This window comes from Scylla paramamosain, chromosome 16 (genome assembly GCF_035594125.1).
Source record: "Scylla paramamosain isolate STU-SP2022 chromosome 16, ASM3559412v1, whole genome shotgun sequence".
Classification (NCBI taxonomy): Eukaryota; Metazoa; Arthropoda; class Malacostraca; order Decapoda; family Portunidae; genus Scylla; species Scylla paramamosain.
Genome location: NC_087166.1, coordinates 6,874,934 through 6,898,746, shown reverse-complemented (window position 1 = coordinate 6,898,746; position 23,813 = coordinate 6,874,934). Strand labels below are relative to the sequence as shown.

General features: G+C 35.9%; 1 protein-coding gene and 1 long non-coding RNA gene across 14 annotated transcripts in view; one reads left to right on the top strand and one right to left on the bottom strand.

Annotated features, from left to right (window-relative positions):
* The first annotated feature begins 1,112 nt into the window (after positions 1-1,112).
* Positions 1,113-16,915, top strand: LOC135107945 (uncharacterized). 9 transcript variants are annotated; one of them, XR_010272064.1, is made up of 8 exons: positions 1,234-1,356; positions 12,583-12,768; positions 12,871-13,286; positions 13,575-13,698; positions 15,903-15,975; positions 16,222-16,291; positions 16,420-16,648; positions 16,779-16,915. It is a non-coding gene; the product is annotated as an uncharacterized LOC135107945 (long non-coding RNA). The 9 variants fall into 9 exon arrangements; XR_010272061.1 differs by adding an exon at positions 2,351-3,023 and having other exon boundaries at positions 1,340-1,480; positions 12,583-13,286; XR_010272063.1 differs by having other exon boundaries at positions 1,113-1,245; positions 12,583-13,286.
* LOC135107944 (histone-lysine N-methyltransferase EHMT1-like) overlaps positions 3,223-23,813 on the bottom strand; it is a 28,999-nt gene continuing 8,408 nt past the window's right edge. For 3 of the 5 annotated variants that reach the window (XM_064018389.1, XM_064018393.1, XM_064018392.1), the window contains 17 exons: positions 19,764-22,662; positions 18,428-18,520; positions 16,755-16,903; positions 16,482-16,590; positions 16,185-16,378; positions 15,793-15,993; positions 15,368-15,435; positions 14,634-14,863; positions 13,547-13,719; positions 12,990-13,148; positions 12,533-12,739; positions 11,818-11,962; positions 11,366-11,477; positions 10,971-11,125; positions 9,665-9,760; positions 9,241-9,416; positions 3,223-8,160 (listed from right to left, as the gene is read on the bottom strand). In XM_064018389.1, the coding sequence (XP_063874459.1) occupies positions 8,010-8,160; positions 9,241-9,416; positions 9,665-9,760; positions 10,971-11,125; positions 11,366-11,477; positions 11,818-11,962; positions 12,533-12,739; positions 12,990-13,148; positions 13,547-13,719; positions 14,634-14,863; positions 15,368-15,435; positions 15,793-15,993; positions 16,185-16,378; positions 16,482-16,590; positions 16,755-16,903; positions 18,428-18,520; positions 19,764-22,662 (5,317 nt within the window). In that variant the 3' untranslated portion in view covers positions 3,223-8,009. Of the gene's footprint in view, positions 8,161-9,240; positions 9,417-9,664; positions 9,761-10,970; positions 11,126-11,365; positions 11,478-11,817; positions 11,963-11,987; positions 12,419-12,532; positions 12,740-12,989; positions 13,149-13,546; positions 13,720-14,633; positions 14,864-15,367; positions 15,436-15,792; positions 15,994-16,184; positions 16,379-16,481; positions 16,591-16,754; positions 16,904-18,427; positions 18,521-19,763; positions 22,663-23,813 lie in introns of those variants that run through there. The other 2 variants (XM_064018390.1, XM_064018394.1) reach the window with 2 other exon arrangements.

Below are 23,813 nucleotides of genomic sequence, written 5' to 3'. Positions count from 1 at the left end.
ATGCCTTCAAGGAACGAGGCATGAGAACCGGAGCGATGACCCAGGATGATCAACTCCTCTATACCCACTGCATGTCGCACTGTGGAGCGCCAAAATGTTTCGATCGAGATGATGCTATGCAGCGTGACGGCCGTCACGCTGCATAGCACCATCTCGATCATCATACAGCATAAAGAGCAACGCATGCTCATGGATTTAATTAGATAATCTAAAATCCTTCAACCTTTGCCCAAGATTCGCGAATGATCTCAGTGTGATCTTGTCATGGGTTCAGTGCACTCTGGTAACGGTGAAAAAAAAAAAAAGCGCAAAGTGAAGGATTGGGGGACGAGGAGGAACGTCACAAAGACACGGGAAAGGTCAAGCTGCATTTCTGGCCGCGTTTTCAGACACGAAGAGTTTCTTGACAAAGCAACAAGTGTTGTTCTGCCAGGCATAGCACTGCCAAATTCAGCGGCACTGCCTCATTCTGAGTATTAATACAGCCCATGTTGTATGATTACCTGCTTGCTAGCCTCTGGTAAGCTTTTAAAGCCTCTAATTAGCGACGCTTCTTGCAAAAATTCACTTTGAGGAGTAGGTAATGAGGTACGTGGCCAGTGGCTGGAAGTGATGGAATAAAGGAAGACTTACACGGACGTAATCCCGTTATCCTTCTTTTGGCATGACATCCACCAGCTTCCTCAGTCATTGCTGATGCAAAGTTAAGAACTCTTGACCTAAATTCTTTCCAGTTCAAGCAAGTTTTTCGAACAGATCCAAATACATGCTTTAGTGTAACTTTTCAGAAACCATTCGTGTGGTTAAATACGTACTACTGCGTGTTATCAAGGCAAGCACGCAGCTCGCTTACACGCACGCACACAACCCCTACAATCACAAAATTGCCTTACTGTGATAATAAAAAAAAAAAAAAAAATACTGAATAAAGGATTCCTAATCATCTCTGCCCGTCTCTTTTGTCGGTTCCCAACACACGTAGAAAATATGGTGGCACAGTTCATCCAACTCTACCGCGGGCGACCCCCACACCACAGGGAGGAAATGAAAAGCAACGACGGGAATTCCACCTCATGTACAACCTCTAGTTGCAACTCTTAAGCCCCAATGCTGCCACACTCCCGGAGTAATTTATTATTCACGCTATTAAGTATTTAGTGGACCCTTGTTCCAACCCCTCCCTTATCATGCGGTCACACCCTTCTCTGTTTCTTATGCGGACATGATCGTATTATCGTATCACAGGTATTACTGTTGCTCAGTTCATTGGTTGTACAGAAACCTTATCACTCCTTGTAAGTCAAGGTAAACAGCTTGACTAAAACCTGAAGCTCGAGCTCTACTCCTCTAAGTCGAGTAAGAACTGTTCTCCTTTCGTTCTTTTCTTACGGTCTGTGCGCTCAGTGGCTCCAAAGAAATGCACGACCCTATCCGTGTCTACTATAGCCCATTTCAAAGGAAGCCGTAGCGGAAAACTAAGGTAGGAAGAGGAGTGTGATTTTGTTCGTTGACAACAAAGAAGAGAAGCCCCGAGTCGCAATAAGCTACACCAATCATGGTCATCAAGCCGCACGTCTCCACCCGCTGGCGCGTCCTCTGACCTTCCATGCAACACTTGCACTGACATCACGCTCAGTGGAGAGCGTTGCCACACACTGCCCCAGTGACTAATATATCTATAATCTCTATTCCTACTTCTAGTACTACTGCTACTTGAAGCTTTTGTCTTGCAACCATCTATAAACATCATACCCATAACATTACGTCCACACCAAACACCGCCAAGGGTTTTCACACAAGTTTTAGTTTTTTTTTTTTTTTTTTTTTTACCCTATAAATTTACTATACAAATAGTAACTCCCAATTTATCATGGGTATGGGATGACGTGTCAACCTGTTGATCTATCTCTGCTTTCCATACCCTCATCTTCACTACCCCGACGTAAAATAACTTTGGACTACACATAAACATTTAAGTATCAATGATCATGGCAAACCTGCAAAAGAAGGGAGGCAAAATATATAAAATAACACATATTGAATCCCCCAAGCTCGCTCTCTCTCTCTCTCTCTCTCTCTCTCTCTCTCTCTCTCTCTCTCAACTTCGTGGTTATCTCAACATACACTAAAATATCCTCTTGTACATGTGAATCTGTGTGATCATGGTAAATCCGAAAGCAAAGTTTATGAAAATACTCAAACCTCTGAGCAAGTAAATGTGTTAATTAAGTACCTAAGTCCTAAGGACTTATGATATGCATCACCCCAAGTTTCAGTATTTGCACCAATCATGTTTGCGGTTTTTATAAATTATATGACAGTGTGAATAGCTACGTGAACTTTTTTGCAGATGATGCCAAGTTGCTGTAAAAAAAGTTGAGAATGCAGAGGATTGTAGTGTGCTATAAGGAAATATGAACATAGATGGGAAATGTAATTTAATCTAAAGAAATGTAAAGTAATAGAATTTGGAAAGAGTGTGTGGAGAGTAAAAGAAAATTGTGTTGAACAGTGAAAGATTGAATGGAGCAGAAGAGGAAAAGGATCTAGGTGTTACAGTGACTATGAATTTGACCCCAAACACATTAGCAAAAAAAAAAAAAAAAAAAAAAAAAAAAAAAAAAAAATTACAGGAGAAACCTATAACTTGTTGAGAAGAATAAGGCTGGTTTTTACATATATGATGAAAAAATGATCAGGATGATTGTATCACTGATTAGACTTGGACTGGAATATGCAGTAGCAGTGTGGTTCTCCTACAAGAAAAGGATTTAAGGAAGTTGGAGAGAGCTTAGAAAGCGGCAATGAAGATGGTATCGAATATCAGTGACTTGATATATAAAGAGGGATTGGAAAAGTTACATCTACCAACGTTGAAAAAAAAAAAGGGACCTGATTGCAATATATAAAGCATATGAGGGAGTGAAGGTGGACTGGAGTGACTTGATGGCTTGGGATACACGTGATGTTAAAGGACATGGAAAGCGGCTGAAGAAGAGCGCTTGTAGAAGAGCCATTAAAAAGTATAGTTTCCCGTATAGAAGTATTGATGTACAGAACAGTTTGGATGAGGAGATAGTCAATGCAAAAAGTATACATGGCTAAGTTGGATATTAAAAGATAATGAGATGGGACAGCATGAGCAATGCTCTTTTCCTATAAAGCACAACTAGGTAAATATACTACTGTCCAAATGGTTCATCTAAAATAAAAAGAACAAGATAAATATGCAACAATGTAATAGCCCAGTACACAGATAGAAATGACAAACTCTTCTTTACATTACAAAAGATAAACATGAAACACACTGTCAGCATGTGCAAGGTGGAATAACTTACAAATGAAAACCTTAATATTATTTTTCAGTGGTTTCTGGAAGAATGGCAGCAACTGTGATTTAACTTAAATAGTAGTATTACATTATCAATTTATAAAATCCTTTACCTCCTAAACAAAGTGTCTTGGTAAGTGTTATGAAGCATCATAACACTGAACCAAAGTAATAATCAGCAAGTGTCAACCTAATTATTTGCATCACTTCAATTAACACTACAGAATATTAAAAAAATCAATGAACCTGAAAAGTCAATAAAAGTGGTATTAACTGAACAACAACAAAATATTGCATAATTTCTGAAAATATCATAGCTAACCAAACAACTATTGTTAAGAACTAATTTTTAGACCTTACATGTATGTGATTTTGTCCATTATTTGCCAGTCAAAATGACAATATAACTACTTTGCAATGATTCAAACCTGTTGCAGAACATGTCATTCATATTGGAAACTTGCACTACACAAATTGTATTTAAAAAAAAATAGTCTAGTCTATAATTTGAAGGTGCAATTTCTGACCACAAGTCAAAGTTGAATTTATCAGATGGCACCCTTGGCAGAGTGTGTATATATTGATGTGTGTGTGTGTGTGTGTGTGTGTGTGTATCATTGCCAGAATCTGAATTACATAACTTCCTAATTAAAGGACTGATCCTACAGTATTAATTAGATGTATTGTAAGTTTTACTACATTTATTGTTAAGGGAATATAGCTAAGTAACAAAATTTTGGAGGATTAAAAAATTGCTTTGAGTTCCTGCCTTGTCAAAGTTTCATACCAGAAGCTCTCACAGTAATGCAATTTTTTATCTATCATCCAAAATGCTACAGTTTGCACATTACTATTCTAATGGTAACTAATGCACAATTATAAAAATAACAATAATATGTATTTAGGTTTCTCATTGTACTTTTGCATTGAAACATTTCAATGATCAAACTGGCAAGTTCCTAAGATTCACTGGTGGAATTTTTTGCTAGGTTTAAAAATAATGTCACAACAACAAAAAAAGGGGCCACCAAATTGAGCAATGCCAGTCAATTAGTCTTTCTTACTTGGTAAAAACCCTTAAAATTTTGTACTATGTATAATTTAAAGAATTACGAGTACACATATGGTGAAACGTGCCCTTACAATATGTGATGATTTCAGATTGAGCACTCACTCAACCAATACCCTGCAGTAATACATTCCTATCTAATCAAGACAAAGTTCTGCTGGGCAAAAGTCAGTTGCCTCAGAAAAGGACAGCTGAGAAACATAATGAGTCAACTGTGACCACAAAAAACCTAGATAACAGGAACTTATGCTGTGGCTATATGAGCTACAACTGGTGTTCAAAGAGGAGGTTGAGCTGAGATCTGTCTCAGAACCAACACCAGCTGTCACCTCATACCACAGCAATCTGAATCAAGATACACTATGACCTGAATCTCAACAATTTTTCCACATTGTCCACAACAGGCCTCAAAGGTGCCCAGAAAATCAATTCATCTATATGAAGTGGGAACATCATAAAAACACACATACCGAAGAGCCCCAGACAAGACTATTCCAAAGGTCAAAACAGCTCTGAGTGCTCACCATAAATGGTCTTACACACAGTTAAGGCAAACTTGGTTGCATTAACCATTCATCCACAGAAACCCAACAGTCTATAAAAAGCAAATTCACATGACACCTGTGAAAAAATTATACCACTTGGAGAACAGGAAAATGGATAAGGGTAACCAGGTCCATGGCACAGTATCACTCATGGATGCAATACAAAGAATACAAAAGATGGCATATGGTAAAGTAGAGAACACCAACTCTCCCTTGTAGTGGAGACCAACAATAATGAATGAGTAATAACTTGTCATAACATACATCTGACTATTAGGTACTTTAAATTTTGTAAAAACTCTTTGTGAACATTTGTTTGATGCAAGAATACTTCTCACAGGGACAATGAACATGAATCAAATGCCCAACTTTTAAGGTAATTTTAGAGGACTTTGAAACAGAATTCTAAAGATTTTACAACAATGTGAATGGCTCTGTGCAGTGTCATATTATCAAGACAGTGTACAAAAGGCCTCAAAATGATGCAAAACTTTTGATATCAAAAAATATTTATGATAGCTGGACAAATAAAGCCTATGGTGCCTCACTGAGGAAGTAATCAGCACTGTACATCATATGACACATGCCTTAAATAAAATATAATGCCGAAGATCACAATATTAGACAATCCTGTGCATCCTAAAAAGAAAGGGTAAGCATTTCTCAAGTCTGAACACGTATTAAAAATAGGTTTCATCTCTTGAAATAAGTAAGGCACAAATTTTAACTACTAAATGGCATTCAAAACACCAATGTAAGCCTATTCAGAATAATATGACTAACTTATTTTGTTCATATAACAATTAAATACATTTCAAAGATGCAGTGTATGTTCTACATGTAAGTGCTCATCTCTACCTGAAACTATTGATCACTGTGTTCACTATAGCTCCAGCCTATAAAAATTTTGCTGATTCCTGGTTCCTGTGGTTGATATTTATTAACCAGCAATTAAGATTTTGGTATAATTAAAGGATTTAACAGCATTTTTGTTAAACATGTCTACTTTAATAGCATGATGAAAGTAGGAAAATTCCTAGAGGTTTTAAGGCCAAATAAGGCTGACTTGTCAGTAACAAAAATGGGGACATGATCAGACGACATAGACATATGCATGAGGCATGCATACTTATAATATAGTTAACCTCTATCTTACAGAAACACAGAAACAACTCTCCAGAAGGTATGTTAAACTATTTTACCCAATAATCCGACTGCCACTTAAAATTTAGTTAAATATCTTTCAGGATAAAGTAAAAACACCCTAACTTATTGAAGTCCATATGAGTCTTCTGTTCCGAGATATTCATGATGCATATTTGTAAATATCAAAAGCCACACATGAAGCATGTCACTGAATGAAATGCTCTGCAGTGCACATCTGGAACATTTGTTAGACAGAATGGAGGTGAATGACGATGGTAACTTTTTGCATCATATATCATATAGTTGGAATCTTATTTTCAGTCTAGCAAAACAAGAGCAATCTGGGAATAAGAAAATTCACTGGCAATTTTTAGGCAAATATAATACAATTGATCACAAACCTAGTCTTAATTTAAATGTAAAATTGTCAGTCCTTCAGCAAATATATAGTAAATGTGATATATTAATAAAATGATTGATGGGGGAATGTTTACTTTTCTGACTTTTAAAAGCTTGGCATTTATTTATTTATTTATTTATTTATTTTATTTTTTTCTGTGAGGTGGATATACAATGACTAGATCCCAAAAACTTGCTACAAAAACTGTCAGTCATGAGTTACAGAACTTTTTATAACCAAGAACTGGGACCACAGAGATAAGCTGGTGGAAAGTTTTCAGTAAAAACACATAACTTAAGCCTGAGATAAAGATGGATAAAAAAAATCTGATCAAATACGGCTTTCTTGAACTATTATGCCATTATCTATTGTGTAAGATAGAACTTTATCTGCTAATACAAGATGAAAGTTAATTATCTTGCAACTGATGTATGTATACAGTTCACTTAACAAATATTGCACAAAATTGTAAGCCTAATTCATGCAGGCCTGAGATGCCTATTTATGTAGTGTGAATGGATAACAATGTGTTAACAATTAGTCAATAAAGTTATGGCAGACTGCAATAAAATCAAGATTCCAATTTATAAATTTCAATATAAAATGTTGCCTAGCATCAAATAAAGAAACTGACACATTAAAGCAATTTATGTATTTCTTCTACATATGTTCAACAATGGAATCTCCTGCCAGTAAATTTCAAATGAATCTAAATGGAGACTCAATGGCTCAAAACAATCCTTATTAGACGTGTGATATACCATAAGTCATAGTGAACAGTACTTATCAAATATATAGACTAAAATGCATCAATGTTGCATTACAATATATGATATATCAATATTTAAATAAAAAGGGGACGATGAATAGCTATGAAGTAAACAGTAATGTCAGACTGGTGTCCTATTCAACTACCTTCCACAACTGTCTCAGCTCCTTACATACCTACTTTTGCTTGATAAAAATCAACACTCTCATATGGTCTGTGACTCAGCCTATGTAGATATTCAATACTGTATAATGCACTGCTGCATGATCAATTTAACTCAGGACATGTGAGTGCCTTCTGAAGCTGCTCACTCACTGCACACACCCTCATTCACAACACATGCATAATTTCTTACCTACATATGCACAGCAGTGAACAAGTATTACTGATCTACTTCAGGTCTCTGTAGTTTAACATTCTCTGTATAGAAATTTTGATACAGTATAAAAAGTAATAAATTGATAATAAAAATAAAATAAAAAGCCCCTGAAAACACCATATTATATTGGATTAATGACCAATGAAAAGCCCTATTTTCCCTTTACAAATTAAGACTATTATTGTGACTGAAAATAGGTTTGTGTGTGTGTGTGTGTGTGTGTGTGTGTGTGTGTGTGTGTGCATGCATGCACACACATATTTATTAAGAATTCTATATTGTGTTTTAACATTAGGTAGTCCTACAGACATTTATGAACTGCCACAAACAGTGAGAAATACAAGCACATTCATTATAAATGTCAGTTGCTTTACACAGTTTCCTGAAGTTCACGAAGTTTTCTGTTGTAGTTTTCTAAGGTGGTCTGAATGGTTTCACTTGAATACTTACACTTTTCTGAGGAACAAGTACAGGTGAACTGTTTGTATTTAATCATCCAAAACTTCTCACCATAATCAAATCTGTCAAGAAAGATGGTGCCAAATTACTTTCACACACACACACACACACACATATATATATATATATATATATATATATATATATATATATATATATATATATATATATATATATATATATATATATATATATATATATATATATATATATATATATATATATATATATATATATATATATATATATATATATATATATATATATATATATATATATATATATATATATATATATATACACCAAGGCTATCTTCCACAAAGAGTTGGCAGCCAAGATAAGGCACACAACTTTCATATTCACACTCATTCACACCACTCTCTTAACCCCTTGCTCCCTGATGGAGAAGAGAAAGTACTTTTGCCTTCATTTTACAAGGATCTGCCACACAGTTTGGACAGTTTGGTCTGGAACAAGGCTCCTTCATAGCAAGCACCCTCTCCTATCACACCTGAATGCCCCAAACCTGTGTGCCTCCCTCAGAGGTCACAGGCCCGCATCATTCCTCACACATTTACAACTGCTCTCCAGTCACTTCTGTCAAAGACAATCATTCTAACATGCTCCAGTGTCAGTCCTCTTCCCTTTAAGGCCTTCTTTATGTTATCTACCCATCCCTTATGTAGCCTACCTTTTAAGTTCATATCTCTCACACTTGATCTTACTATCTTCACCATTCTCTCAACCTGTCCATACCATCTCAGCACACATTGCTCTGCCTGTCCAACCAAGTCTCTTGCAACACCTGTTCTTCTCACTTCCTCATTTCCAACTCTCTATCTGAGTTACTCCACACATACTCCTTAGACATCTCATCCTCATTACATTCTTTTCTTATTTATTACTCCCATACTTAAGTCTCATCACTATACAGCACAGTTGGCACTACTAGTATGTTCATTCCAAGTGCCCTATTCTCTCAAACAGTCTATTCATACCTTATAACACGTTTCCTGCTTCCTTCACCCTAGCTATAAATTGTCTCTTCCTATAAATGCTAAATATGTATTGTTGCAGTTCATCAATTCCTCAAGTTTTGTATTTAACTTCTTGTAACTGAGAAAATATCAAACGATACTCACCCAAGCTCCTCATCAGCCTCAATGTCACGGTTAGCAAAAAAGGCAATTCTTGGAAAAGTGAGATCTTGGTGGTCAATGAAGACCTTGACAGGGGTGAGATTGGCTTCACACAGGTGATTGATGAACCGAGCAATGTTACCATATGACCTGGCATCAATGCAGAAGGTTTCACTGTCCTGAAAATAAATAATTACATCCATTACAACCAATCATAGGTCATTCTTGCATAGTTAGTTAAATCTGATATATGAAAGCCCTTTGTAGGAAAACAAAGTTCTGTTACAATCAAAGGCAATGATGAGTTCCATACAATTGCATACTTGCATACAATATGATTATGAGACATAAATAATACTCATTTCAATACACAAATTACAATATGCTGGGTTTAAGTCATGACATTGTGAATGACACTTGTGCTTACCCTGTTATCAAGATCAAACAGGTACGAGTCATCTTGTCTCTGATCTGCTTCTAAATCAGTGATGATCTCTCCTACATACTCACAAACGTAAGAGCCCTGTTGAGGAAAAATATTAAGAATCACAACCATGAGGCAGAAAATAAAGGTTCACATTTTTCCGGCTTTCAAATATAACACATGCACCCATATACATACATAAATATATAAGTAAGAAAGTAACTAAGTACAAAAATTTAAATTACATTCACATCAATCTGGTTATTTCTTTCATGAAGCCCCAGCATCATGATTCCAATGCTTGATTCCAAAAAATGCTATCATTCTCCTGAAAGCTACCAAAGTCCTTTCTTTTATGCAATTTAACCTATTGAGTGTTTAGTACATATGTATACATACCTCTTAGGAAAATGTTTAGTAAATATATATATATATATATATATATATATATATATATATATATATATATATATATATATATATATATATATATATATATATATATATGATTTAATTTTTTAGCCATATTATGGTCTTCAATTTTGTTTATATATGTAAGACTTGTCACTAACAGTAACAAAGAATATTTTGACAAGTCATGAGTGAATGTTATCATATATACACACCTAGGTTTTGGGACTGGAGTTATTATAGACTGATACTTCTGTAGGAACTGAGACATACTTAGGGATTATTTTGTTTTTTCAATGCTTATGTCAACATTCATATAATATCACAGCAAGAAAATGAAACTGAAAGCTACAGTATTGAAGAGGGATAGAGATTTTGGTTATAAATGTTACGGAGTTGGCAACACAAGGCAGGGTGCTGTGTTTCCCTAAAAAATCATCATGTAAAACAGTATGTTCCTTTCTCCTGAGAAATGACTTCTCAAATCTATAATCAGTAAGGCATAAGAAATAGGAAACAAGACTTCAGAGTAACTGAAAAGGAAATATATAAATATATATATATATATATATATATATATATATATATATATATATATATATATATATATATATATATATATATATATATATATATATATATATATATATATATATATATATATATATATATATATATATATATATATATATATATATATGAAACAATGTTATTTTTTCTCATTTTACAGAGTGAATAATAAAACATGAAAAAAATGCAACCTGACAAAACCCCTATCTCTGACAAAGCACAACACTGTATGGGTTAATCTACACATACAATCTGACAACTAAGAGTAGAAAATTAAAAATAGGACAATGTCAATCTGTTGTTCTTAGTGTAGCCAAGGAAGTTATACCTTTTGAATGGTTTTGAGAGCACGCACTCCCCACCCCTTCCCAACAGTCTTGAACAGCTGCATATGGGCTGAGATACCGTGCTGCACCACCCTGTTGTTGCATGACAGCTTGTTGCACCGACATGCTCTATTGCACTCAAAAATCATTGGAGGATCTGCAATTATTAACAGAAATAACTGCCTTAAAAATTCCCAATAACTGTTTATAAATAATAAAGATTTTGATTGATTTAAACATGTTTTAAGGTCTCACATGTACCTCCCTTGTGGAGTATGCCAGTTTGGTAATAGAAGTAAACACAGGCTGCAAATATTCACAGATCTTCAGTCAGTAAAATAATTACATAAAAAAAATCAAACAAATAATAAACAAATATATAAAATCTTGAAATTACCTGCATAATTAAATTCAGGCAGCAGGCGACCATCTGGGTCAAACCAACACTGGAAATTAAGTTGTCCACACCCACAGTGTTCAGCATTGCATCCATCCTCACATTCACACCACTGGAGACAAACAATATTGTTCATTAAGATTTCTAACCTTATCATTCTTATATCATTACAGCATTTCTTATTTATCCTGCTAACTCTACATGATGCATTCTATTAACCTGAAATTTGAAACCAACAACTGAACTTACTTGGCCAAATATCAAGAAAGAAAGCAATAGTCTTATATTTAAAAATTGATCAAGAGCAATAAAAAGACAAAATATGTGAATGATAATCCTTAGAGCACATAAGATAGTGTTGCTGAATCTTGCACTTAACTTTTTAAAAATAAAAATCGAGAGCATTTGAAACAACACAGTGGTATATGGGTTAAGTAGTGGAAAACACTCACCTTGAGGGATGTGATGGTGCGATCAATTGTTACATTGGATGCCTCACAATTCTCAGCAATGTAGAGGTAATCTTTTGGTAGCAGTTCTTCATCAGCACCATTCACACATGGTATTGGAACTTCCTCTTTGCCCCCAGCTATGTCACTGTTTACAGAGGAACAATCATACTTTTAATAACCCTACATAAAACTACTTGTTTTAATGCAAAAGACGATACAATAAAGAAAATGTCTATCTAAACTTGTTGAGTTATATTTAAAAAGACAGGAGGAAACTGGTTGTTAAAGAGGGCAGTTGATGAATGATAACTGGAACAAATTCTGAAATCAGGAGAGTTAAAATAGATCTTTAAAATAAGATTTGGCAAATTTATTGATAGGTATCTTTCATAAGGGAGCTGCCACATGAAGGCTTATTATTGCCTTCCTGTTACTTTCCTTATTAAATTCTTGTATTCCAATCTGCTTGATCCCAACTGACAAAACACTTCTGACTGTAATGTCTACCAATGGAGCATAATGCCATGAAACAGGTCAATCCCTTTTGTCCAGATTGGGTCCACTACAAAGAGATTATTTTCCAAGTTCTTTGGAGACCTTTCTATAAAAGAAATTATGGAAAACAAACATTAATTTCATTAGCTAAGCCAGGTAATTGTGGTCTTAATGTTAGGTAATTAATTTATCATAAGAATATTTCAACATACTGCTTTACCTGCTCAATATTTTCTCAGTTCTAATGTTGTTTTGTTTCATAATTTCCAGTACTTTGCTATTCAAAGTCAACTGGAGGTAAACATCTGAGTCAGCCAAGGCACAGTCTATGGGCATTTGATTCTTAGAGTTGAGCACATCCAGCTGGGCCCCACGAGTCAGCAGCAGCACCACAGCATCAGTGTGATTCTGGCGGGCTGCTATGTGTCTGTGGATGCAGCAGAAATCCAACACTGAGTATATGCCAGTACTAGAAATTCATTGTAACTAAAAGTAAAACTGCTGCCCATAGTCCATGCAATCATATATATGGAATTAATGTATTTTTGCTATTTACAGTTAAGAAGCAAGTTAATCCTATCAACATGAGTAAAATTCAGCTGCCACAAGTGGTCAGGACATGATTAAATATTCTCTAAAATAGGGGAAATATGCAGCACAAATTCAATAGCTCTTACAGAGGAGTATCTCCATGAGCATTCATGGAACGCAGTGAGCAGCCTCTGTCTAAGACCATAGAGCAGATCTCAGTGGAACCAGAGAAGGCTGCCCAGTGCAAGGCTGTGTTCTGTTCCACATCACACAGCTGAGGATTACCTCCCCGATCAAGCAAAAACCTGCAACAGACAAGTCCCATGAATAGATCCCCACAAGAATAATGCTTATGCCCTAATAAGGAAGCAAAACTGAGAGCAGTTCAGCCAGTAATGGACTAACATTCCGAACAATTAGAAGTTAATATCTGTTCAACAAAGGCAAGTGTTTTACTGCAGACAATGGTTAGTAATATTTCTAGAGTGAAGAAAACTAATGATTTTGGGATCTTGAGTCTCTTTATAAAATATTAAATTTAAGAGGACTCAAGAGAAAAGTATTGTAATACAGGTTGTAAATTAACATTTCACGTATTACTATTTAGCTTTTCTTTTATTCACCTGCCCTACATGATGTTTTTTAATCAAACACAAGAACAGATTTAATGTTTTCAGAGTATGATCCACAAATTTACACTTACTTAACAACAGTTGTGAATTTATTCTCAGATGCCCAGACCAATGGGGTCCAGCCTCCCTCATCTTGCATATTGATGGCATGTCTAGTCAGCCGGCCAGATTCCAGGATGTGCTGGCAAGCTGTCAGATTTCCACACTTGGCAGCTAGATGAAGGCAAGTCATTCCATCCTGAGTCTAATGAAAAGAGAGAGAGAGAGAGAGAGAGAGAGAGAGAGAGAGAGAGAGAGAGAGAGAGAGAGAGAGAGAGAGAGAGAGAGAGAGAGAGAGAGAGAGAGAGAGAGAGAGAGAGAGAGAGAGAGAGAGAGAGAGAGAGAGAGAGAGAGAGAGAGAGAGAGAGAGAGAGAGAGAGAGAGAGAATAAATAAAAAATAATAATCTACATATTTTTCATCAGACAAAAATTTGTCAACAAAAATTAATATTGCATTCACCCATTCAGTATAGAATATGAACTGGGCTACTCTGGCATGATGATATAGGGTGTTAATTTTACCTAAATGCCATGCATGATTTAACTAGTTGTCATATAAAGGGTTAAGCTTGTCTCCATATTTATCAACTGTTTTTTTTTAATTCATAGATGTTCATAAATCACACTACCCTTCCACATTCACATAATATAATATCCATTTACCTATCTACATCCTAGTGTACTCCAAGACAAAGCATCTATATCAAAGGCCATATGAATTCCTCTTAATATTAACAATACAATTCTAACCTAAAAGGCAGGTCTATATTTAGCAATTATAATTCAATACTCTCCTTTACATATGAAAGATAGGATCTAAAAATGAGCTGGAAAACAATTGTAAAGAATTCTTTTAAACATTCACTCACCAATTTTTCTCCTGCCATCTTTAAGAAAATTTTAATAGCTTTCATTTTTTGCCAGACGATCACTTTGGCAAATTCTTTTTAATGTTCTTGGTGAATGGAAGTTACTGAGTGAAAGAAGACCCACTTTTCTTATTAATGCCAAGATTCAAGCTCCTCATCCCTCAGTAATAAGCCTTGCACACCAACAATTACAAGTCTAGGCTATTGTGAGAAAATTTGTGTTATTTAGAAGAACTTGAAAGTATTAACCTTGGCCATGAGTGAGGCACCTGCTTGCACTAGGTAATGGACTACATTATTCTGTTCTTTGGTGATGGCAATCATGAGGGGCGTCATGAGCTGGGTGTCAGTCATGTCTATGGTAGCTCCAGCCATGACCAGGATGTGAAGGGCAGCAACACTTCCAAAGGCAGCAGCCACATGCAGCCCTGTCTGACTTCCACACTCCTTCACCTTAACATTAGGACTTAAGCCAGTGACTGAAACATGAAACACATACTCAACACTAAGAGTAACTCAGTGCACTTTCTTCACAGCCTGAAATAATCAAGATTTCAACATGTTATACATGATGTCTACTTTGCAAACAATATTATAATTTACATAGCAAATGAGCTTAAAAGCTTTCACAAAGTTGGAATGACACTAGCATCAATAACCCCATTCCCTAAAATTTATGAAAAGGAAACCAAGACATCCACAGGAATCACACTGTTGCCTGTAAAAACGATCATACAGAATCACGAGTATCATACATCTTGAAATGCTTTAGCTCTCAAGGTCGTGCTGGATAATCTCAATGACAAAACTAATAAAACTGGAGTATCAGCTATTTACCTTTCAAAACTTCAATAAAAAAGGTATTTAATTTTGATCAAAATTGCATGTTTTTACCTTTCCCACTGGTGATCTAAACTATCCACATGGTACAATGTTTGTAGGATGGTCTCAAGATTCAGTGGTATATGGAAAAGCAAACTTACCTAGAGCATGTAGTAACTTTTCAATGTCATTTTGTTTACATGCTGCATATATTCCTTTACTTGATGACCTGAAATATTTCACAGCATTAAAATACTGATGTGCTTTTATCCTTATTCCAGCATGTAGAAGAATGAAAATTAATATAATTATCTTATCTATAATCATCATCATGACTTACATCAAAGTCCATGTTTGCCACACATCACCACACAGAGGGCAAGGGATTCAGAATCTAAGATAAAAGGCAATGGTGGTCAGGGTGAGAGGTGAGTGTAAAACTTAATAACAATGATAGGAGCAAATGGCCTAAGAACTCAGTTGTGGAACTACACTTGAAAAGGTTCCAAAGAAGTTAACAGAATAAGCTGATAAGTAAATGGTTCTTCTCAGAACAACAGCTAATTATTAAAGGTCAAGAACTTACTTGATGTTAACAGCTTTGCCCTCATTAATACAGCGAATGGCTTCTTGTAATTTCTCTCGGCCACATCCAAAAGGCAGTTTTTGAGCAGAAATAACTCTACCATTCCTTAGTTCTAGTGATGGTTCCTTCTCTGCTGCCACATCCACGCCAGCACCGTCTTCAGGATTATCTCCCTTCGACCAGGTCATACGAGCAGATGACCTATAATCATGCAATACCACTAGCTTAATTACATACTTTCAATAACACTATCCTTTAAGTGCTGTTGCATATATAATATCATATGCTATTATAATGTCTGTATATTACAAAAAATTTCATGCTATCCTATCTTGCCTTTTTCTCATTTGAAAAACAAATAAAAAAAAATATTGGTTTTCAGCAGAACTTACTCCTTTCTTTCTTGATGCTGCTTAAGGTACACAACAGGCTTCCTAGCAAGTGTCAACTCCAACTGAACTTCTTGTGGAGTTTCAGAAGAACCACAGTGAGGACAAAGGTTTGTTCCATTCAACACCAGACTACACAGTTTGTGATAGTAATGACGTAGTCTTCCCTTGTCCCATGAACACTCATAAAATACACCCTGCAAGAATAAAATAATAAAATACATATATTTACTCCAAGAGAAAAGTTCAAGCTCAAATCAAGAAGTCATGACTTGGATGATATCCACAAGAGCCACTAACCTGAGTGCAAAAAAGGCCACAGCATGGACAGCAGTTGTGTCGCCGCAGTCTCTGCCGGTGATTATCACATAGCAGCATGAAAGGAATCTTTCCACTCACACGAAGAAGTCTGTTGAAAATAATTCAATAAACAAACTGCTCCATTACAAACAAACACAAAACAAAAAGTAAGTCCTAACCCATTATATGGATACATATTCAACACCCTGTATCAAACAGTCCTAAGGAAATTCAGATTCCTCAATACAAAGCAGTAAAGTACTAAAAACTTACCTATAATTTGTTACAATATTGCAGCATCCAATCATACGGCCATCAAAGGAATCAATGGCCTGGCAGTACACCTCCCCTGTGGTGACGATGGCCAAGGGATTGTACTTGATGCGACACTTACACAGCACGTTGGTCAGGGTTGGTGCTGCCTGGAGGACACCAATATATTCAAGACTCGTCTACTACCATGCACCATCTTTATTTTCACTTCAATATATGCATCCATGTTTTGTCAATTTAATGTGAATCACATTTCCCTCTATGTAATAAGCAACCCAGTCTTACCAGCCTTACCTGATTCCGAGTCATTTGTGAAGAATTCTTGCTTCAAAATGCCAGAATTGTTCTTATATGTTACTATTTTTATTGTTTTTGTCCCAGTTAATAATTTCATAGTCTATCAACCACTATATAGTCCTAACATATCACCATTTCTATATCCTGTGTCAAGTTAAACATTTAGTTACCCCAAAAAAATTCCACATTAATGTAGTGTTTAAATAATAGTATATAATCAAATAAGTTATACCAAAAAAAAAAAATAAATAAAAAATAAATAAATAAAATAAATAAATAAATAAATAAATAAATAAATAAATAAATAAATATATATATATATATATATATATATATATATATATATATATATATATATATATATATATATATATATATATATATATATTGAATGATCACTCAAACAAAATAACAGTCACCAAAATTCCCAAGAATTTACAATAACTATGTACAACATTCATCATTATGAAATGGATAATGATCCACTGAAATTTTTAGTGCACATGATTATGAAAACATAACAAATGTGGAAACAAAACTAAAGGTGAAAATTAGAAAAAAATATATGTGCACTTCTCAAGTTCTGTCAATTATATATATTCATTTCATTTGTTTTCTCAGGCAATCAGATTATCAGCTAATGAATTTCTCCTACATGAGCTTTGATTTTAAGTTTTCCATAAAATAGAGCAAATTTAAAATTATTAGATTTTCCTGCATACCAATCTCTCTCTCTCTCTCTCTCTCTCTCTCTCTCTCTCTCTAGATATGTATACAGCATCAAAGATATATCAATAATTGTGCAGACCAGTTTTCAGTTCTTGCCGTCTCCAGAAGAATGTTTCAATGTTTTCTTGATACATGAGTAGGAAGGAAACCAATGCATATACACCTAAGATAAATACTGTATGGGAACAATGCTGAAAATTATGACTTCTTAGTTTCCCAATAGGCACATCCACACACATACATAGCTGTATAAATATTCCTGAAGATCATTCCAAATTATAACAGTAATAATGGAAATGAAAGAGGAAAAATAATATCAAGAAACTGTCCTAGCCTGCTTCTTTTACATTTCAGTCAGGCTTGCAAACTTCAAAGAACTTTCTTTCCTGCCTTATGTTCGGTAGTTCTGCACGTGATAGTAAAGGTCAAGAATGGCAAGGAATATGCATACTCACGAGACTACAAGTTCAGAAGCAATACCACTGTTACACCAATGGGTTCAAAGCATGTAAACACTAGGGTGAGTCAATTAGCACAACTACTTAAGGTATATCAATGGTCAGCAAGTAAGCAGCTTTCATTCTTGCAGTTATTATACAGAAAATATGCAATAGAGAAAATAAGAATAAATAAAAAATAAGACATACAGATTGCACATTCCCTTGCTGATGACACCTCTGGGTCAAGTTCACAGGTGGAGACAGGATATAGCAATGGTGTTCCCCTGGTGAGGCTGGAGTCTGAGGGCCAAGAATCTTGGATGAAAAGTGATGATATACTCGTAGACAGCACTTGACAGCTCTTATTGGCCTAGCTCTGGGGTCAAATCATGCAAGTTTGCCTGAACACAAAAAAATCTACTACACACATGCATGTGCATTTTACCAAATACCTTTCTGCAAATGTACTACTTTTGTGAATTTGAAAAGAAACACTGTAGAAAACTGAGAATTATAAAGGAATTTCTTTAAAAGTATTATCTCCAAGAAATCATTCACACTGAGATTAAAACAAAAATTGAATATTCAAGTTACACATGCAACCACTACCCATACAAAAGTATATTGTACTATTAAGTTAAAAATATATAACAAAATAAGAACATAACATGCAGAGAATTAGCTATAGTCTTAGCACCATATAATACTTTAACTACACTTCAAAAGCTGGAAAACTTAGTTTGCAGCATGTTTAAACAATTACCAGGATCTTTCATAAAAGCTCAACAGAAATAAAAAACTTGGAAGTATAACATTTTGCAATACTTAACCATACTACCACCAATTTTAAGACCATCCCCAGTTATTAGTTCAGAAAATGCAAGCTAAAACTTTTGTGCAGTCTCACTTTACTCTGATAATTAGGTTTCAATACCTGTCTTTGACTCTGATAATCCTTTCCCTCACCTGAGAAGACATCCAAGAGAGATCATATTCCTTTTCTTACTTCTTTTAATATCTAACTTTCATAGAAAAATATAAAAGTAGGAATACTTTTCAGTTAAAGTCCAACTGAATGCACTTTCTTGCAACTTTTGTTGAATATCATAAATCAAAATGCCCAAACATAATACAAAAAAAAATTAACATGAGTTCATATAGATGACCAACTAAAAGAGCATTTACCATGCAGCATAATGTAGAGAATTGCAAGGGTGTAATGCCTGAAGCTCTAAAGCCTACCTAATTTGGGATAAAACTGTGTGATAATTCTGCACTGGAAATCCTTAAAGTGGCATAGGGGAATTTTTTTTTATGCCAAACAAAAGAACAAAGAAAACTAGAGTCCATCCATTTTCTATTGCCATGTTTCAAAATTAATATCACCTCAACAGACACAAAATGCAAAACATACAAGCAAAACATTATAACAATCACTTACCGCTTACCCACTAGCAGGTTCAAAGCCTACTAGCAGGTTCAAAGCCTATGTTATTGTTATGGCTAAGCATCAAACAAGTATCAACAGCACAATGGTACTTACAACATAGGCTGATCGACTGCTGATGGGTTTGGACTGGCTCTTGCCTGGCCCTTCGGGTGACTCAGGAGCCGCAAAAGACAGGCCGTGTGGAGAACTGTGTCGACTTAACCTTTTGCTCTTCCTTACTCCTTCACCAGGCATTCGAGCTTCACCCAGGGAGTCACTAGAGTCAGAGTTATGGCCTTCAGGCACAAGGTCATCCATCTTTCTCTTACTAATACTGTGGCGTCTCCTGGGTTGCCGCAGGCCTTCATCCTGGAGTGCAATTGTCTCTTTGCTGGGCTGACATGGCAGTTCTGCTGCCTCTGCACCCTGCAATTTGTTGCTAAGTGCTGGAATTTGTGGGGAATTCTCAGACTTGTCACCACTTTGGTTTGTGCCTTCTGCACCATTCTTGTTAGAAGCTACTTCTTCAGGTCTCTTGCTCAGTGCTTCTCCACCATCCTCCTCAGGAACTTGAACTTCAACCTCTGCTCCTGGAGAGAAGGCAGATTCAGAGGCTGAGCAACCCATTTCAGGTGTGCTAAGTATCTTGGAAGGTGATGTGGAATGTTCTTTTTCAGTAACTTGCTTTCGGATGACAGGATTAACTTCCTTACGTTGTGAACTATAGACTGGCACACCAGGAGGAGCTCTTTTTGTCCTCATTCCTTTTCCAAGAATTTCTGTCTGGTTTGATTTACCTGCACCACATTTTACTTCAGTGTCTCTATGACTTTTTACTTTTGATTGGCTTTCTATATTTTCTGGCTTCACAGCTTCAAGAGAACTGCTGCTTTCTACATCTACTGCACCTTCACTAGATGTTGCTGAGGCATCAGATTTTGCAAATGTACTTTCTCCTGAGACTTCACTTTCCTTAAGACCAACTAACTTCCCTTCCTCTTCTTTACTATCTAAATAATTTATTTTTTCAATATCATCTTTTTCTTCTTCAAGTAATTCACTTTTAATGGCCTTATCAAACTTGTCACAAATATCAGTTGACTTTTCTTCTTCAACAACTTCCTTTTTAGCATCTTTTAGTGACTCAGCATTTTCATCACTGTTGGCAAGATCTGCAGAAATTTTCTCAAGGATACAATCTCTCACACCATCATCATCTGCTGAGGGATCTGGAGTCTCAACATTATCCATTTCAACATCATTTTCTCCTCCATCAGAAAGCCGATCATCACCACCATCTTGATCCTGATTGGAGAGTTGCTCTGATGGAACATCTTGTGAAGATGAATCAACTGACTCCATATCTATTTCCTCTGACACAACAGAATCAGATTCTTGAGATGTATCTAAGGAGTGTTTCCCTTGGTTGAATTTGGCTTTACCTTTCTTTTTTCTTGTGCTAAATGAATAACTAAGTCCTTTGAAATGCTTCTTCTTTTTTTTACCTGTCTTAGTGAATGCTATTTCTTCTTTCCTCTGTTTGAAAGGTGGAGGTTTAGCTGGAGGTGTTGGGGTATCTTGCTTCTTTATTACCTCTGGAGTGGGTTTTGGTGTTCCTCTTTTGCATAAGGGAGATATGTCTGAGCTCCCCTCACGAGACAGTAAAATTCGTTGAGATCGCTTTAACTCCGACTGTGGAGTGGAATCACCACTCACTGGGGTCATACTGCGTCTTGGCTGACTGAGTGGCTCTGTTTCTAAGGTTCCTTCCTTTTCAGATTCTGTTTTCCCTCTTGATCTAGTTGACATTGTAACCACAGAACCATTACTAGTGGTGACAGCATTTCCAGTATCTTCGCAAGGTGGTTTTATTTTGCTCTGACTTTTACCGGAACCAAGTACAGTATTCAGCTGATCTTCAGTTTTTTCTCCCTCTGCTTTCACTTTTCCTCGTCCTTTAATGTCACTCATTGGTTCCTCCTTAACTGGGACCTTTCCCTTTCCCTTTATTTGTGCAGCCATACCAGGTGCCTCACCTTCCCCCAATCCTTTTGTACTTCTCACACGGCTCTTGGATGAACATGGTGAATCTGAGTTGGCAATAAGTGAATCTTCCTCAGAACTAGAGTGTGTCTTGCCTCGTCCTTTCACTGGAATAATGGGTGATTCATTCCCAGAGTCATTTCCCTCTTCCCCCTCAACGACAGATTTGCCCCTTGCCCTGGCCCTTTTCCTCCCACGAGTGTCTGGAGTAGTTCTTTCATGTGCCAAGCCCTCTTCTGTTTTAGATTCTGTTACTTCTGGAACTTCTGAAATTCCAGCTGCCTCCTCACCAGAATCTTTCTCACTGCCTGATTTCCTTTCCTGTGTGCTCCTCCTAGTTCTTCCAGGCAAAGTTGGAGATGTAGGCAATGGAAGGTTTTCTAAACTTTCCTTCCTAATTTTCTTGAGAGCACTGGTTATGGGGTTGTGGATAATGGGAGTCACTGTGGTTATGGGAGTTGGCTGGTTGACTGTGGTCTCTGATGACTTTTCTGGTGTATCAATCACTTCACTTTTTCGTTTTCTTGTAAGCCTAGGAACTCGAGCAGACTTTCTTGATTCAAAAGTACCAGTTCCTTCCTGAATGCTTGCAGAATTGAACTCACGAGACATCATCTCCAGCAACTTGTTCTTTTGGTCTCCACTTTGTGATGAGGCTTCCATGGTTTCTGCTTTCACTTCACTTTCTAAATAAGAATCTTCAACTTCATCAAGATTGCTTACTTTCTGTTCAGGGTTTTCACATTTTATTTTTTTGTTAATGTCTACAGAGCCAGAGCTTGAATCTTTGTTTTCTAAAACATTTACTTGTGTCTTCTTGTCGAATACGAGTGTGTCATCCTCTACCTGCGTAGCAATTCCTTCCTGAGCATCACTGTGAGTTTTAGAAGCTTCATTGCCTGCTTTCACTGAATGCCTGGCATGTGCTATACCCTTCTTCCTACAGAGTCGAGGTCCTTTCTTACGATACCTAGAATGAGTAAATTTTACTGAATATAATAATGACTGACTTTACAAAATATTAAAATACATAGAAATAATATAGAAAGCAACAAGCATCTCTCAATCCCCTAAAGAATTCACAAAAAAGCCTCTTATATCAGTGGGTGACTAGTAAACCAATACAATGACAACTTTTTTTAAATTTTTTTACGTCATTATTCTACAACACACAAGTTTTATGTTTCTTGATTGTGGAATTTACAATATAGTTTCTCAACTCCTATTTTCAAAGGAACCCTCCGATATAGCAAGCACACATCCTTTTTGTTTTGATACCGTAGCTTTCCCTCCTCATTTGCTAAGGCGTTCAAACAATACACTATCCTTTTTTGTTTTGATGCTGTAGCTTTCCCTCCTCATTTGCTATTTTTTTAGGCTCAGTGGACTCCCTCTCCACCAGTTCCATTCCAATGCAAAAAAAATCTGTAAACTTGTTGGGTACCCAGCAATGCAGGAATCACTTTATAAACATTTAATTGACTCATGTTTTTTTGCTGCTATTTATTTCACATAATTTTTCTAAACTATTCATGTCTCAAATTGCTTCTCAATTCTCTCCACAAACAATGGCAACATGTTTCGTGTTAACACACATTTTCTTTCCCATTCCTCTCACATGCCCCATGTCTATATGATCCTCTTGTCAATTCTTAAATATTCTTAATATATAACATGATGCCTAACCTTTGAAGTCATTAACCAATAACATTATTATTTTTTTTCCATAAATTTTCGAAAAATTCCATGCATCAAACATCTTCATTTTTTTTCTTTCACTGTATGTTTTGGGTGATATGCAGCATAGTTACATCAACAACTTTTCCCCAATATCTAACATCAAACAAAAATAACAAGATTTTTAGCTTCTCAGGATCAAATGATGCAAGAAGGATAATTGTTAACCAACTTTGTTCTGGCAAAACAGACCAGACATCATGGGGACATCAAGATGAGCAGCAAGGTGATGGAGATGATGAACTGTGTGCTGTGGCCCTTCAGACATGCTCAGTTATTGTAAACTTCATTTCTCAACATCATCTTCCATTCTAGTGTCTTGATATCCATGATGACAGGAAAAAGTTAAGTGTACAAATTGGGAAAACAAGCTAAAAATTACAG